General features: G+C 34.3%; 1 protein-coding gene across 3 annotated transcripts in view; it reads right to left on the reverse strand.

Annotated features, from left to right (window-relative positions):
- The window catches only part of PPM1A (protein phosphatase, Mg2+/Mn2+ dependent 1A), a 53,461-nt gene that overhangs the window by 11,683 nt on the left and 25,317 nt on the right, over nt 1-16,461 (reverse strand). For 2 of the 3 annotated variants that reach the window (XM_058293328.2, XM_071213897.1), the window contains exons 2-3: nt 4,017-4,873; nt 1,712-1,829 (exon numbers count right to left, since the gene is read on the reverse strand). In XM_058293328.2, coding sequence (XP_058149311.1) covers nt 1,712-1,829; nt 4,017-4,873 — 975 coding nt within the window. Of the gene's footprint in view, nt 1-1,711; nt 1,830-4,016; nt 4,874-8,079; nt 8,129-16,461 lie in introns of those variants that run through there. The other variant, XM_071213898.1, reaches the window with a different exon arrangement.

Genomic DNA, 16,461 nt, shown 5'->3' on the forward strand with positions numbered 1-16,461 from the left:
AATTTATGACATAAAATAAGCTTAAATTTAATGGTACAAGTATAACAACATTTCAACATATTGAAAATATTGAATATCAACATAAAACTCTGCTCCAGTGGCAACTTTTGCTTGATAATAAGCAATATAAAGCTTAATAATGTAACAAAATTACATTTTAAAAATGAATACTTTGTAATTCCATCAAAATCTTACTTTAAAAGAATATACACTAACAAGAAAAGTGGCAATTTATTTATAAAATTTGATCCCAGTTCATATTAAATAAAACTGAAGTACTTATTCCTATCTAAGTCAATGAGAAGGCATGTGTATATAATTCCAAGTTACTTTAAAGTACATTAAATATCAACTTATCCCTATGCATGTTATTCTCATAATTTCCAACTAAGCAGCAGTTTGAACCATTGTGATATGGCTTTGTTAACACTAAATATTTTGTTATTTTATTGTATTATCTATAAATAACATATTTAAAATATAAAAATTCTAAGATCCTTGATGATAGTCAGGAAACAAACTAATTGAACATTATGTTCAATAAATGAAATACCAAATAGTATATACATATATTAGATTTACCATTATCAAGGTCTTGGAGGGCAACAGAAACAAAAATAGCAGCTCTAGACAATACTGAAAATAAAAAACAATCATGATTCTAATAGCAGACTGATATGCTTGATATCAAAGAGTTAAAAGGGAAAAAACAAAATTAAAGTGCACACTAATTTTTATAATGCAGACACAGCAAGATGTAATAGTGTGGTAGGTCAATACCTGCACACTATTAGGGGTCTTTAATGTGCAAATTAATAATATTAGGAGGCCAAAGTACCTTTTAACACTTTATAGCAATGTTAAGTTCTTTTTAAAGGAAGTACTATAATTTACATACTGCATATATGCCGTAAACTTGCATTCTTTGGGGAGGCTTAATATTTATACTAAGTATTAGCTGCAATCCAAGAATCACTTAAGTTTTATCAAATATTTAAAGGCACTACACTGGACAGTTATAATCACCCCATTAAATGTCTCAAAGAAATTTCTGCAATTATGACAAATACACTCCTGAATTCCCAATTTACTTCTTGATCTTAGTGTTAACATTCCTGCCAAGTTGAGACCTTCTATGTCTTTTATTCAGGTCTATCTTTGTTTAGGCAAGATAATTTAGGGTTTAACAAGAAGTCTTGAAATAGTTTAGAACAAATTTTAAAAAGCCATGGCATATGAAAGTTGTGTAAAACCAAGCTATGACCTTCAAGTTATCAAAAAACAAAATAAAACAAAACCTCTACAGCTCCTATATTAATGTACACAGCTTTTCACAGAAAGACGGCATTCAAATTATCACCATCATAAATAATCTCTTAATTTTTAATTAAATAAACCACAAAAATCAAATTTTCTTGGCATAAAAGTATCCACGCCAGTGAATTCATTAAGAATTTTAAAAGCACACAAACATTTCAGGTTTTCTAAACAAAAGAATCCTGAACAGAGGGCCACACTAGATGAAATTTCTAATGTAACTATGATAGGATAATCAGCTTACACCTAAACAGCTACTACAGAAACCTCTTTCCCACTTTTGCACACTAACACTAGATGTCAAAGGCATGTAAAGGTCTAAAAGCTAAAATGTTAAGTTTTTGTTGAAGGTTTTTCTTTAATAAAGTTACTTATTTTTTGTTAAATGATCCACCTTCTACTCTGCATTCCAGGTACTTGTCCAACTCTGCCTCCTTCTTCACTGCTTCTGGTGATACTTTGGGTGCATTTGGAAAACAGATCAATATCACACTCATGTTGTCTCGACTTCCCTGGGAAGAAAAAAGTTTGAGAAAATATTTTGGTTTTCTTTTTGTCCTTCCATACACTCTCTACAAAGCCTTGAGAATGTTTATAGGAATGCCAATTATAATTATACTTGTTCTAGGGAAATTATGTATTACTTTTAAAGAGAAAAGAAATGTTTATGTTGGAGGAGGGATACACACATACATAAATTATAAACGGTATATAATAAACAGTGTAACCAACACTTCAAAAGACAAAACTATTAAAGGTTAAAATCCCACTGCAACAATCATTTAAAAGAATTTTATAAAATAAAAAAAAATTCTAAGCATTTACTGGTGGCCTACTTAACTTGCAGTGACACACCTAACACAAATACACATATTCACACACATTCACTCCATACAACAAAACAGAAAATTCTAGTGGTATTCTTCAACAGGATTTGACCTGTAGTTTACACTTGACAAACTTACATTTAAAATAAATTATAATCATCATTGTGGAGCTAATTCATTCACTTCATAAAAAGCAGAAATATGGAATTAGAAGTAAAACTATAGATAAAAAAGAGCTTTTACATTTTATAATTAAAAAATGACTTAAATTTTAGAAAACAAATTCAATTCTAAAGAGATGTTAAGTATTCAAAATGTTGAAATTAAAATACCTGAATTGCTATTTGCCTCCCTTCATGTCCTTCCTATTAGTAACTGGAGTTATTTTTATATATTTAATTCTGCTATCTAGAAAAACTGATCTCAAAAGATTAGTTTAAACAATAATCAATATAAAGAACTTAATATTAAAAAAGACAATCTTGGAAAATTCTATACAGTGTGGTAATGTACTGAATAATATTTAAAAGAGAAAAGAAAGCAGAAGAGAGAAAGTGGAAGCTGAGGTTTAATTTACTGACATGCACTGAAAAATCTCATAAGAAAATGGTTTTTATCTAGCTAAAAGTATTTAATTCAAGTGCTACAGAATAAACTCAACACATCAATGCTATTTTCATAAAAGGGACAAAGAACATATGTATGTACCTTAAATCATTTTTCAGTTTTCCCAAAATTCAGAAATTAGCATCAGTGTACTCTAACAAGTTTTTGCTCTACTGATTTTTTGAAAACATATGGGTTGTGTTGGATGTTACACATACCTCATTTATAAATATAATCATATTTTAAGATTTCAAGTAGAGCTAGCAATGTGTAAACAAAATTAAAAAGAATATTGTTTGCTTTTTATTTCTGTACCCTAAAAGAAAGTCAAATATACAGCCTCAAAAAAGTGTTTTATAAAATCAACATTTGTTTAAAAAAATTGGAGTTAATTAATGAGCACTGTTGACTAACTGGAACAGAGTATGGCTGAAAGAATACTGGTCAAGGGTCTTAACTACTGCTACTTAAGAACTAACTGGGGAATCCTGGAGAAGTCATCTAACTTCTCTAGAAAAGGGTATGTATTGAGTACATAAAATTTGCTAAACTAGCTACATACCTACATTAGCTCATTAACTTAATCCATGGTCAGTCCTATGAACTGATCTGTACTAGCTCATGTATGTATGATTGCATCTGATCCTCTCAGAGACCCCGTGATATGGCAATGCCTGTCTTATCTTTTTTTTTTACAATGAAAGAAACTCAAATTCCAGATAGTTTAAATAACTTACCTTATAGTTTAAACATTCACAGAGTCTTAAACCAAGTTCTTCTGATTCCAAATCCAAGGTTATTTCTATCATATCACACCAGATGATCCTAAAGTCCCTTTGTTAGTGTTACTAGATTCATTAGACCACAGTCCCAAATTAACTATACAGAGATATAACATAGTAAAAATAAGATATTAAAATTCTGAATACTTTTCATTTATAGATACTGAGGCCTATCTCTCCCCACTCCCTCTTTTAAAACATGAATTTTTTTTTTACCTTTGATAATCTTCCACATGATTAAAAAGCTCAAGTAGTCTTGATTATTAAAATACTAAACATTCCAATTATAACCCTTGCATAGGTGGTAACTGGGTAATTTATTTCTAAAAAGGATTCCTATGACATATTTTCATAGTTGGTGAAGACTATCCTACATTATGCCAAAAACTTACTTCCGAGAACTCTAGGTTCTAAGAGGATTAAAAACTAGAGTAGTAATTAAAATGACATAAAATAGTTTTATCTTTAAAAAAATTCTATCTACCTTATACAAACAGGTGTCGACTACTTCATTGCAAACTTTCTCAAGATCATCAGTGACTTCAAGTCTGGATCTTACAAAATCACAGAGCTCTTCATTTCCCATAACATCCCAGATACCATCACATGCAAGAATAATGAACTGATCATCTTCTTCAGATCTTTCAATATCATGGACTTCAGGTTCTGGTGAGACAAGCTGCTCTGTAGGACCTTTTCCATGGACACATTTGTAATCAAAGTCCCCAAGTGCCCTTGACACAGCCAGAGAGCCATTCACACGCTGAATCATCACAGAACCACCTGCATTTTGGATTCGTTCTTTTTCCAGTGGATTACTTGGTTTATGATCTTGTGTGAAGAAGTGAACTTTCCTGTTCCTACAAAGTAAACCTCTTGAGTCTCCACAGTTAATGAAATAAGTATGATGGGGAGAAATTAAGACACCCACAGCTGTTGACCCACTTCTATCTGCACCATGTTTCTTCTCTGACATAACTCTCATATGTTCATCAATCTCCAGAAAACCTGTTCTGATTCCATTCTTTACATTTTCCACAGAAGGTGCTCCTGCAGACCCTTTAAAATCCTGGTTATTGGTAATGTGATCTAACAAATGCTCACAGCAGTATTTGGCAACCTGAGAACCAGCATGCCCATCATACACAGCAAAAAATGACCATGTTTCAAGTCCACTTGGCAACCCGATCACAGCTGTATGTGCATCCTCCATTTCAACGCGCCAGCCTTGCATGCTGCTTAACCCATATCGCAGCCCATTACCCTGCCCCTGGGCATTATGCTTTTCCATCTTTGGCTTGTCTAAAAATGCTCCCATTATTATGTCTTGATCCTCTAGGTCTGAAAAGGAAGAGAAACAGGAGAGTTAATATCTGTTTTATAAACAAATATATATCTAACAACTCTTATAAGAATGAAGGAGATACACAAAGCTTTAAATAAGAATTTACAACTCTTGTAATAAGTAGACACTCACTGTGTTGCTGATTTGAAATCTGGAGATTAACAAGGGAGACCTGGGAGCAAAGTTGATCAGGCCCAGTTGAGAATGGACAACAGAAAGGGAGAACAGAAACACTGGATAAAGGGAACTAATGGGCTATTCTCTCTAAGGCACAACCATTGAAGTAGAAAAGGAACCTGGTAGCAGTCACCAGCTTATATGAACCAGACCAAGCTTTAAGGATACACTGAATATATGCAATCTCTGGAATCTCAGAATTGAGTTGTGTGTATATATCAATCAAGAAAAAAAGTCAAATGATATATACTAATTCAAACATTTTGGTCATACATTCAAAATTTTCTACAATTTGATTCCAAACTACCTAGGTTTTACTCCCACTACATGAATACTCTACAAAAGTAAAAAATGATTTACTCAAACATAATGTTCTAAATTAGCTCCTTTCTCTAAGATTTTGCTCATATCAGTCCCCTTCACTGGAATCCCCTGCCTCTCCTCCCTAGTCATATTTGAAAAAGTATACCTATCCTTTAAAGTCTAGCTCAAATCCTACCTTTATTATGAAGTTTTTGAGTCTTGATAAAGCCACTGTTATTTAATTACTATAAATGGTTCAGCTCCAATTTTCACGATGCAGGCAACTGTACATACATATAAGAAAGCTTATTACATATAAATAAAACTAAATTAATATATTGGTAATCAAATTAATCTATTAACCTAATAGTAACTTGTACCATTGTTAACATATTCTATCACCATTAGGTATAAATGGTAACAGAGATTAAAGGACCTAGTGATTGCCCTGCTGAAAGCCTGAAAGTTCAGCCAATCTAATTTTTCCAAAACTCCAAAGTTCAGGATGCAGTTCTGAGATGAGAGTATTGGTAATCCTAATGACACTAACACTCACAGACTCTGGGAGAGAAAGGGGAAGAAGAAAAACTTGTTAGGAGGAAAATTAAAAACATCTGGTTTTCCAGAAACCTTTTTCTCCTTGTTTTTCCTCCTAGAGTTAAACTCATACACAGGCAGAGAAGACTGGCTGATTAATGTGATAAAACAACCCCCTGCCTATCTTCTGTTCCCTATTACAATTCCACTAATGGAAAGTAAATAATGAAAACTAGTCACCATACATCCCTATTAGTGGTATTAATCAGAATACTTTTCTGATACCAAGTTGAGACACTCTATAACAACAGTGAAAACTTGGCCAAGGTTAATCATTTAATAAGTTTAGGAGAATCAGGATTCTAATTCGGGTCTGTCTTACTCTTAAAGCACTAACTTTAACCACTGAGGCAATGGGTCTCAACCATGACCGTGTAAAAAAATTACCAGTGGATTTTTTGAACAATAAAGATTTCCAAATCAGAATTTCCAGGGTAGGGCTGGAACCTAGACATCTGTATATTTTAAAAGCTTCTGGGTAGCGGATGTGGCTCAAGTGACTGAGCTCTTGCCTACCACATAGGAGGTCCAGGGTTCGGTTCCGGGTATGTCCTGGAGAAGAAGAGAAAGACAGCAAGCTGGCACAGCTGGATAGTGTGGCAAAGTGACACAACAAGGAGATACAAAGAGACAATAAGATACAATAATAGACACAATAAAGGAGGGAGCAAAGGTGGCTCAAGTGATCGAGTGCCTCTTTACCACGTGGGAGATCCCAGTTTTGGTTCCTAGTACCTCCTAAAGAGAAGATGAGAGAGCACACAGTGAGCAGACAGCAAGCACAAACAACAGGGGGCGGGGAGGGGAGATAAGTAAAATAATTCTTTAAAAAAAAAAAAGCTTCACGTGAGATTCTGAGGCACAGTGAGGTTGTAAAACACTGTAAAGATGAGATGGAATGCCTAGGTGAAAGAGACAGGTTAAGGGCCAAACAGACTCAACTCAAAATGTGGTGAATCAAGACTTTCTAGGCTAGAAGTACAAGGAGAAGTCTTACATCACATAGTGTAGTGTCTATAAGCATAATATAGTATGGATCTAATTATTATTATATAATTATTACACTATTTTTTCCTGCCAGAGAGTCAGCCATAATAGGTTTACTCTTTGCCACCTTCTTTGACCACCATTAAATTAAAACATTCTCTACATGCTATAATTTAAAACACAATTTTAACTTCATTAATAAATAGAGAAAGGCAAATGTACAACAAAATACTATTTTATATCCACTTGGCAATACCAAGAGTGGGAAAGGTGAGGAGACAGGAACTTCCCTGTACTTGGGAATATAAATCCATATAAACATTCTGAAGAGCAATTGGTAACAGCTAGTAAAGTTGAAGATGACATTAGCAACTACTCAGCAATTCCACTTCTAATTATATATCTGAGAGCAATGTTTTGCAAATTGTGGACATAGGGGAGGAAATTAATTTAGTGGGTTTTATGTGGCTTGCATTTTAAAAAGATAAAAGAGTGCATCCAATATGGTAAAGATAAATACCATGTTTTTGTTTCAGATGTACTTATGCATTTACTGAGTTGAAGTACATAATTCTTAATGTGGTCACAGTCAAAAAGCTTGAAACATACTTCTTCAAAGAAACTCCTATGTGTCCAAGGTGACATGTACAATGATCTTTTTAAAGAACTGTAATAGCAAACAACTGGAAATAACCTGCTTCTAATTGTTCGTAAGAAAGGAGAATGGATAAATTACTAGAATATTAATTAGCATAACAGGTCTATATATTAATACATGTATTTCTCAGAAACAACAAAAAAAGCAAAATGTTGAAAATGCAGCAAAACAATTCTAAATACATAGTTTGTGCAAGTACAAAAACACAGATAGAAAGAATACAGGCCAACTTTAGGACAGTCCATGAGTGCAGGGACTTTGTTTTATTCACTGGTGTTCCCCAACACATAGAATAGAGTCTAACACATATCAGAAGTTCAATAATATTTGTTGAATGACTAGTTTCTCTCTAGAGAGGAAAAGAGATAAGAGAACGGCCTTAGGAAATGGTCCAAAAAGGGGTTTCAATTGTATCTATAACTGGTGATTTCCAGGCTTTGAAGAAGTAACAAGAATTTACAGGAACATAATCTGTCTTACCTCTTAGTTTTCCTTTGGTTTAGGTAAACTGAAGTTCTTCAAAAGTTACTTTTACTAAGAAATCAAAAGAAAATCAAACCAGGAGCCAAAGAAAAGGAAATCAATAAATTAAAAAGTACATAAATTCTCTTAAAACATAACTAAGATATATTTCTAGGTTAGAGAGATTAGGAGCCTGGCTTTCTCCCTCATTTTTCCTATAGCCTACATCCCATATGACATTTATGGAGGGATTACTACTAGTTAAGCACTGTTCTAAAGGTTTATATATGTATTAACTCCTTTAAATGTCACACCACCCCTAAAAGGTAGGTACTATTATTATCCCTGCTTTACTGACAAGGAAACTGATCTGAGTAAGGGGAGGTTAAGAAATGTGCTGAAAGTCAATAGCAAGTTGCCTAATCATCTCAATTGCTAGGCTGAGGAGGAAGAGGGAAGGTATACTCAGGACACTTGACACCAACTAATCTAGCATCCCTTAACTTCCTCTTCTGTATTACAGGCACATTACTAGTCACCTCTGAATGTTACTGCTAGATTTAAATGAGAAAATGGCTGCAAAATAGACACACAAAGCTTTGCACAAACAGTGCACTCAACAAGCGGAAACTAACCTAATTATTACTATATTCCTACATAGAAAGCTACATGTAGAATCTGACCATATGCCACAATGGGAACCTTTATCTCCCTTTCATAGCAAAGTCCAGTAGTAATTTTCCAAATATGCATTTGAAACAACCAAATAATTTGAAGATAAAACAGGGTACGCTACCTATACACCAAACCCAGACTTTGGAAAAACACACGTTAGAGATGTAAAATAACAAATCAAGTCAGTCATCTGATAAAATTTTAGGTCCAGCTCCAAAGGAACTCTAAAAATAAAGTTTCAAGGGAAGGAAGCAGATATGGCTGAGGTGACTGGGCTCCTACCTACCACACGGGAGGTCACTGGTTTGGATCCTGGTGCCTCCTAAAGCAGACAGCGAGCTGGTGCAATGGGCAGGTGCGGCAAGCTGACTCAACAAGAGACAGAAGAAAAAACATAATGAAAGACACAACAAAGCAGGGAGCAGAGGTTCCTGCTGCCCCCTAAGAAAGACAGTAAGCTGATGCATCAGGCAGGCAGAGTGAGCTGATGCAACAAGATGAAACAAGAGATGCAGGGAGGAAAAAAACATAATGAGAGATACAACAAAGTAGGGAGTGAAGGTGGTTCAAGCACCTCCCTCCCACATCACAGGTCCCAGGTTTGGCTCCCGGTGCCTCATAAAGAAATAATGAAGATGAACAGACACAGAAAGTGAAAAACAACAAGAGGGTAGGGAGAAATAATAAAACAGATCTTTGAAAAAAAATAGTGCCAAGAGCAAATTAATAATTCTCTGGCTTTATTTTTATATAGTAAGACTAAGCAATTTAGAAATCTGATACCTCCCTGGGTTCTGAGTAATTTGTAGAAGTCTTGGTGAAAGAGCCAACTATAGCAACATAAATAGAGCAGGTGGCTATGTAAATGTAATACCTGCCAGAAATATTTATTTATTAAATACTATGTTTATAGAATCACCTTCCAAAAGTAGACTATAGAGTATTTTATTCACTCAAATTATTAAATTGGTATATACCTATGGTGAACCCCAAGAGGATTCAATTCACCCATGAGTTTGTTTGCTTCTGAGAGAAATGCTAGCATTATCAATTGATCTGAACTTTTCAAAGTAAAGTGCTATGACAATCGTAAGACTGGGATTCCATACTTGATGTAATCAGAAAATTTGGTGAATGTTTTGGGCCTTTTAAAACCACACTAACTCCTAACTTGAAAAATTCTATGGCTGGGTCAGGAAGTCATTCATTAACAGTTAGCCACTGCCTTTTAATTAGCTAAATAGATATAATCGTAGCAGAAATCTTGAACGTGGTCAATTAGTTAAATCTGTGCAGAATTATTCCAAATAAAAAAAGCTCTACAGGGAAGAGGGTGTAGCTCAGTGGTTGAGCACCTACTTCCCATGTACTAGATCCGAGGTTCAATCCCTGGTACCTCCTATAATAAAATTAATAATAAACACTCTATATAGTTAAGATCCCTAAGCAACATATTAACCCAGAAATAATAAGAATTATTCAAACCTGCAATTTGGGCAGAATATTTTGGTAAAAAATTAAACCCTAAAAATTATATTCCTGCTTATCTAATGGAAACAGAAACATAATCTAATATAGAATTCCTCTCCAGGCTCTATAAGTAGAGGACAAGACAGATACATGTAAATAATCTGGAGAAAATTACATTCTCTTAAGCAACTAATAATAGAATTCTTCTCAGGGCACTTTTTCTAAGAAATACTACTTTGATCAAATATTTAAGGTAGGGGGTAAAGCTCAAAAGATATACTCAAACAGCGTAAGATCATTGCTAATTAGGCATTCCAAGAATGGTAAAGGCTGGTAACTGGAGGTCTTTTGTTTGATGAGCACTAAGATAGATTTGGTTATAAAAATTTGGAAGGAGAATCTGGAGTAGATCTGCATAAATAAGATAAAAAATTTAAAGGATGGGGGAAAATCCAGAGGGGAAAAACTATATATCAAGTGAGACTAGAAGGTCCTTGGGGGAAAAGCGGGGAAAAAAGGTTCACTGGCTAGCAGCATAGGCAGCAGCGTGTAGCATGGCAACATTCAAATTATTTCCAGTGGGGTGTGGAATATAAACTCTATTGCTATCAAATCTTTAGCATATACTACATTGATCACTATTGCTTACATATGAATAGACTGTCCTCAAACATGGGGGTGATTAGTTGACCGACGGAATGCACCTTTCCTGGGGTTCAGTGAAGAAACACAATCCTTGTGGCCCTCTCTGTAAAGGATAAATTAGGATCCATCCTTGTCTCCTCTGCAGACCACTCCTCAAGACCCAAGTCATTATTGTTACTCCTAAAGGCTTAGACTTAAGCCCTCCTCTATATTCTCTTCCTAGACACTCTTTCACATATCTGCAGTTTTTACCAGTGAATGGCACAATCATCCATCAAACTGAATAAAAACCAAGGAGATTATTTTTAACTTTTTCTACCCCATCTTCCATATTAGTCCGTCATCACGCCCACGAATTATACTCCCTAAATATTCTCACATCTGTCCACTTTAAAAAATCAGTCTCCAAGCTACCAAGATCTCTCACTGCAATTATTCCATACCAGCTTCCTGATATGTCTCCTCATATGCATGCATGCCTCCCTCCAACTCATTTTCATGGTCCCTACCTACTTTCTCCAGCCACATCTCAATGCATGTCACCCTCCTCCCACATTCTCTACTCCAACCACATGGCTTTCTAAACTAGAAAAATAAAATCTAGAGATGGAAGTAAATAGTAGGAAAAAAGCATAGCACGCGAGGAGCCATGCTCACACCTGTAGACATACAGCCAAAAAAATTAAGAAAATAGAAAAGGCAACTGCAAAGTAGGACTGCCAACTGGCAGCCTGAAATTGACCTTTACATGTTATCCTATCCTTCCCAACAGCATGCATTCTTCTGAGTCCCTACCACTCCTTATTAAATTGTATCCAGCCCATTTTATCCACTTCACCACCAAGACATCTGAGTTTGAATCATTTGGTACAGAGGACAATCCCTGTGATTCTATGGTTCTAACAAACAGCCATGGAGCCTTACTCTAATCTGATTTTTCATTAATACGAAGAGTTGAGAAAGAAAATGACACCTGTAGTAGGCTGAGTAATGGCCTCCAAAGATATCAGTCCTAATCCTTGGAACCTACAAATGTTATCTTATATTTGGAAAAAAGTTTTTGCAGATGTAATCAAGTCAAGGTTCTCTGAGATGAGATTATCATTCTGGGTTATGTGGTGGGTGCTATTAATAAACGCAATCATAAAATGTCCTTATAAGAGAGAAGAGGAGAGATATTTGACATAGAGAAGACGATATGAAGACTGAGCAGAGAGAGCTCGAAGACGCTGGCCTTGAAGATTGGAGTGATTAAAAGCCAACAGTCACCAAAATCTGGATAAGGCAAGGAACAGATCTTCCTCTAGAGCAGGGGTTCTTTAACCAAGTGTCCACTTATCCAGGTGTCAAAACTGAATTTCAATTTTTGGTCTCCATGACTGTAAGAGAATAAATCTGTGCTGTTTTAAGCCACTAAGTTTTTGGCGATTTACTATACCCATAAGGAACGAACATAATACCCAAAAGTCAAGTCCTCCTGCTGGTATTTCCAAACTGGTTAAGATGAAAATCTGCAGTAATTTCAGCAAGGGATCAAGAGAAAACCATCAGAGAAAGTTTCTTGCCTACAATCGCCTAACAGGATCAGCTCTCAACTGGTAATATGGGATTACTATTCTCAATAAACTCAATATCATAACTGAAAGTATAATTTCACATACTTTGGCTTGTCAGTTTACATCCTAAAGGGAGGATATGAATGGTGCCCAGATATGCTGAGAGGAGAACCAAGGATTATCTAGTTGCATTATTTTTGGGCAAAGAGGAAAAAGTGTCATCATTTATAAAGAAAACAGGAACAACATTCATGAAACACACCCAAAATTTCTGAAACAAAAAGAAGGATAGTAATAATTAAAACAAAACAAAACAACATTCAAGAAGATGACATGAAATCTGAAAGATTTATGCTGAAAAACAGAAGAAAAAAAAACTAAGTAACTTCTCTAAGAAAATTAAAGATCTGGTCTGTGAAATAAGAAATAAAAAATTAGAATAAATAAAAAGGTATTAACAAAGCTACGGGAAGAAAAACTTAAGAGATTAAATGGCAATAATTAGGAGAAAAGACAAAACAGAAAATCTGCAAGGTGTAAAACCCAAGCAAGAGAAAAACCATCTAATATGCAGACAGTAAAAATAAAGAGCTAAAACTGAGCAGATTGTAGAAAATATTTTAAAAATGCAGATCCAACAGTTTAGTATTTTGTGAAAACAAAATTAAATAATGCAGATCTTAAATAGAAGGAAAATCTGACTTTGATAACTTAAAGTGCCCATCACTTTAAGAGAGATTTTGTAAGAATTGACCAAAGCATAATTTGGTGAAGATAATGAATTTCAAGAATAGAAGAATTCCAACAAAAGAAATGTGCCAAAAACATTAAATAAAACACAAAAAACAAATCAGGCTGGTTTCAGACTAATTTGCAACATCAAATAACAGGTAACAATGGAGTAATGTTGAGGGTAAAGAGGTATATTCCAAGAAATCTAAAGTTGTCATTTATATGTAAAGGTAACAGAATTCAAAGAAGACCTAACTAAATGGAAAGGCATTCTGGGCTCATGGACTGGGAGACTTAATATTGTTAAGATGCCAATTATATCCAAAGCAATTTACAGATTCAACATAATTCCAATTAAAATTCCAACAACCAATGTTCTTAAAAAAACACAAGAAATTACTACTACACCTGATAATCAAATTTAATTTCAAATTATAGTAGTTAAGAGGGAATACTGATGCAGGAATAAACAGATCAGATGAATAAAACTGAGGGTCTATAAAAGGAGCTGTGAGAACAGAGATTCAATAACTGATATTAGAACAGCTGGCCTGCTCCACACCTGCCCTCCTGTAGAAGGTGGCTGAATTCCTATCTCACACCTTAAAATAAGGGCCAGGTGATTTTTAAAATTAAAAGTACTACTAATAAAACCATATAACTACATCTAGGCAAATATTTCCATAATCTTATAAGGGAAGGACTTTCTAAGCATGCCATTAATGACACAAAGGAAAATGACAGATATGAGTCCAAAAGAATAAGACTTCTATACTAAGTAGCAAAACTTGAGAGGTAAACAGCTTGAAAATATTTGCAATATACTATATATAATAAAGGATAAATACTTCCCCAAATAAACACCATAAAGGGGGAAAAATGGACAAAGAACTGGGACAAGGAACATGAAAATGCAATTCAATACTAAAGGAATAAAAATGGCCAAAAATATATATGGATATATATTAAACACAAATTCATTTTTTACACATTACCAGCTCAAAGATTAAAAATTTATAATGCTATTTGCAAACAAGTAAGAAATATACTTCTGGTGAGTAGGAGGGTAGACTGCTGTCCTTCTGAATGATATGCGAGATAAACATTAATTTTAAATGTTGCCTTCCATTGAAATGACTTTGTATAGTCATTTCACACTCTGAAACACCACGTATATTAAAATAGTTTAACTATAAAAACAAAGTTAAGACTAAGCTACCTGAAAAACAACTCTTGAAATAGAAAGCCATTTGTAAAGCTGACATTGTGGGCCTCCTGAGCTCAAGTAATAGAGATGGCCAGAAGTCCTGTACAGATAGTAATAGGGACCAAAGCTGCACCCATATAAGGCTGGGAAGAACCCTGGGACACAGCTCAAAACCAATGCTTCCCATGGAGGGGCTCTCTGTAAAAGGAGCTGGAAAACACTACTACCAATCACTGTCTGGGGCTATAGTTCAGATAAAGTTATGTGTCCTACAAGACAAGCAAGATCTTCTTGCTCTGTGTCTTATTCTAGGAGAGGTAAGCCTGATCCTAACACAACAAGAATCAGGGGAACCAAGCCTCTATTATAAAACATTGCTTTAGACTGGGAGCCCCAGGGTTAAAATAAAGGGCACATACAAAAACAGGATGAGAAGGGTGAAAAGAAGAAAAAAACCCCACAAAAACTAATAAAAAGGGCCCATTCAACATAAGACAACAAAACTAAACTCCAAAATACAAGGAAAATTAAATCAAGATGGGGAGCCAACAAAATCAGCAATTGTAGGAATTCATTCAAGAAGAAAAAATCTGAAAATACTTTCAAATGTATACATTTAAGATCCTCCCAAAGAGCATTTTCGGGACTTGGCATTGTCCTGAATGATATTGCAGGGACAGCCCACTGAATGGACTGGGAGAGAGTGTAAACTACAATGTAAACTATAATCCATGCTGTGTAGCAATGCTCCAAAATGTACTCATCAAATGCAATGACTATACCACACTAATCAAAGAAATTGTTGAGTGGGAGGAGCGGAGGGTGTGGGGAGTGGGGTATACGGGAACCTCTTATTTTTTTATTGTAACATTTTGTGTGATTTATGTATCTTAAAAAAAAAAAGATCCTCTTAAAGTTAAAAGGAACAAAAACGAGGAAGGGGAAAAAACAAATACAGGCAGAAATCAAACAAGACTAGGTAGCTATTAAAAAAGAAAGGAAGGAAAAAAGAAAACCTGGACACAAGAAAAATACATACTGAGAAATAAAAACAACAGGGGCTATATAAACTCTTGCTGGACAATATTGAGGAACTGCCTAGAATATAACACAGAAACTAAGAAGGAACAGTGGAAAAGCAATATTCAAAGATTAAAAGTTAGGAAATTTTCTAGAATTGAAGAAAAAAAGGACTCTTCAAATCAACAATGTTATTTTAACAACATATGTACACATACGGAGGCAGATAAAATGTGTCCAGACCATCTAAGGATGGTTTAAAAAAAAAAAAAAAAAACTCAGAAAAACACCAAACGATAAATACTAACATTTACATCACACTTACAATATGCAAGGCACTGCTCCAAGTGCTTTACATATATTAACAATCATCATTACAACGCTATAATGCAAATACTGCTATCTTTATTTAAAACCTACTCAAGATCACACAGCAAAGAGTGGCAAGAGGATACAGGAAAAAAATATTTTAAAAAACAACCAGAGAGAAAATATATATACTCAAAGGAATAACAATTAGGCAGAGACTAGATTTCTTAGATATACAACTTTGTCATAAGACAATAAAATATCTTCATAGTGTTAATGGGAAAGTGGGGAAAAGCCTATCAACCAGTAATTCTATATCTAGCTAAAAAAGAAAGCAATGCAAAAAATATTTTCAGATAAAAACCAAGAAAATAGTAAGCGATACTCTTACTAAAAGAACTACTAACATATATTTTAGCAAGAAAAAAAGTAAATACAGAGGAGTAAGATGTAAGGAATCACTAGAACAGAAACTGGGAAAATATGCTAACTATATTAGCTATTAAGTATTAAAAGAATGAAACTTTGTCACAAAAGGGTGAAATAAAATTACAGGCACTTATACAGGTGATGGAGAAAGGACCAGTGTTTAGCTAATCAAATATGAGTTCATAAAAAAAAAAAAATCACCAAATACACAAGGGAACAAACTACTATGAATAGGAATTAGCATATAACAAATATAACTCCCAAAGGACTTCAAATTTTGACATTATTGAATCCAAGATATTAAAACTATGTATGAACTGTTTAGTGAGATTTTAAAAGACAATTAAAAAATAAGAA

Source organism: Dasypus novemcinctus, chromosome 3 (assembly GCF_030445035.2).
Source record: "Dasypus novemcinctus isolate mDasNov1 chromosome 3, mDasNov1.1.hap2, whole genome shotgun sequence".
NCBI classification, from domain to species: domain Eukaryota; kingdom Metazoa; phylum Chordata; class Mammalia; order Cingulata; family Dasypodidae; genus Dasypus; species Dasypus novemcinctus.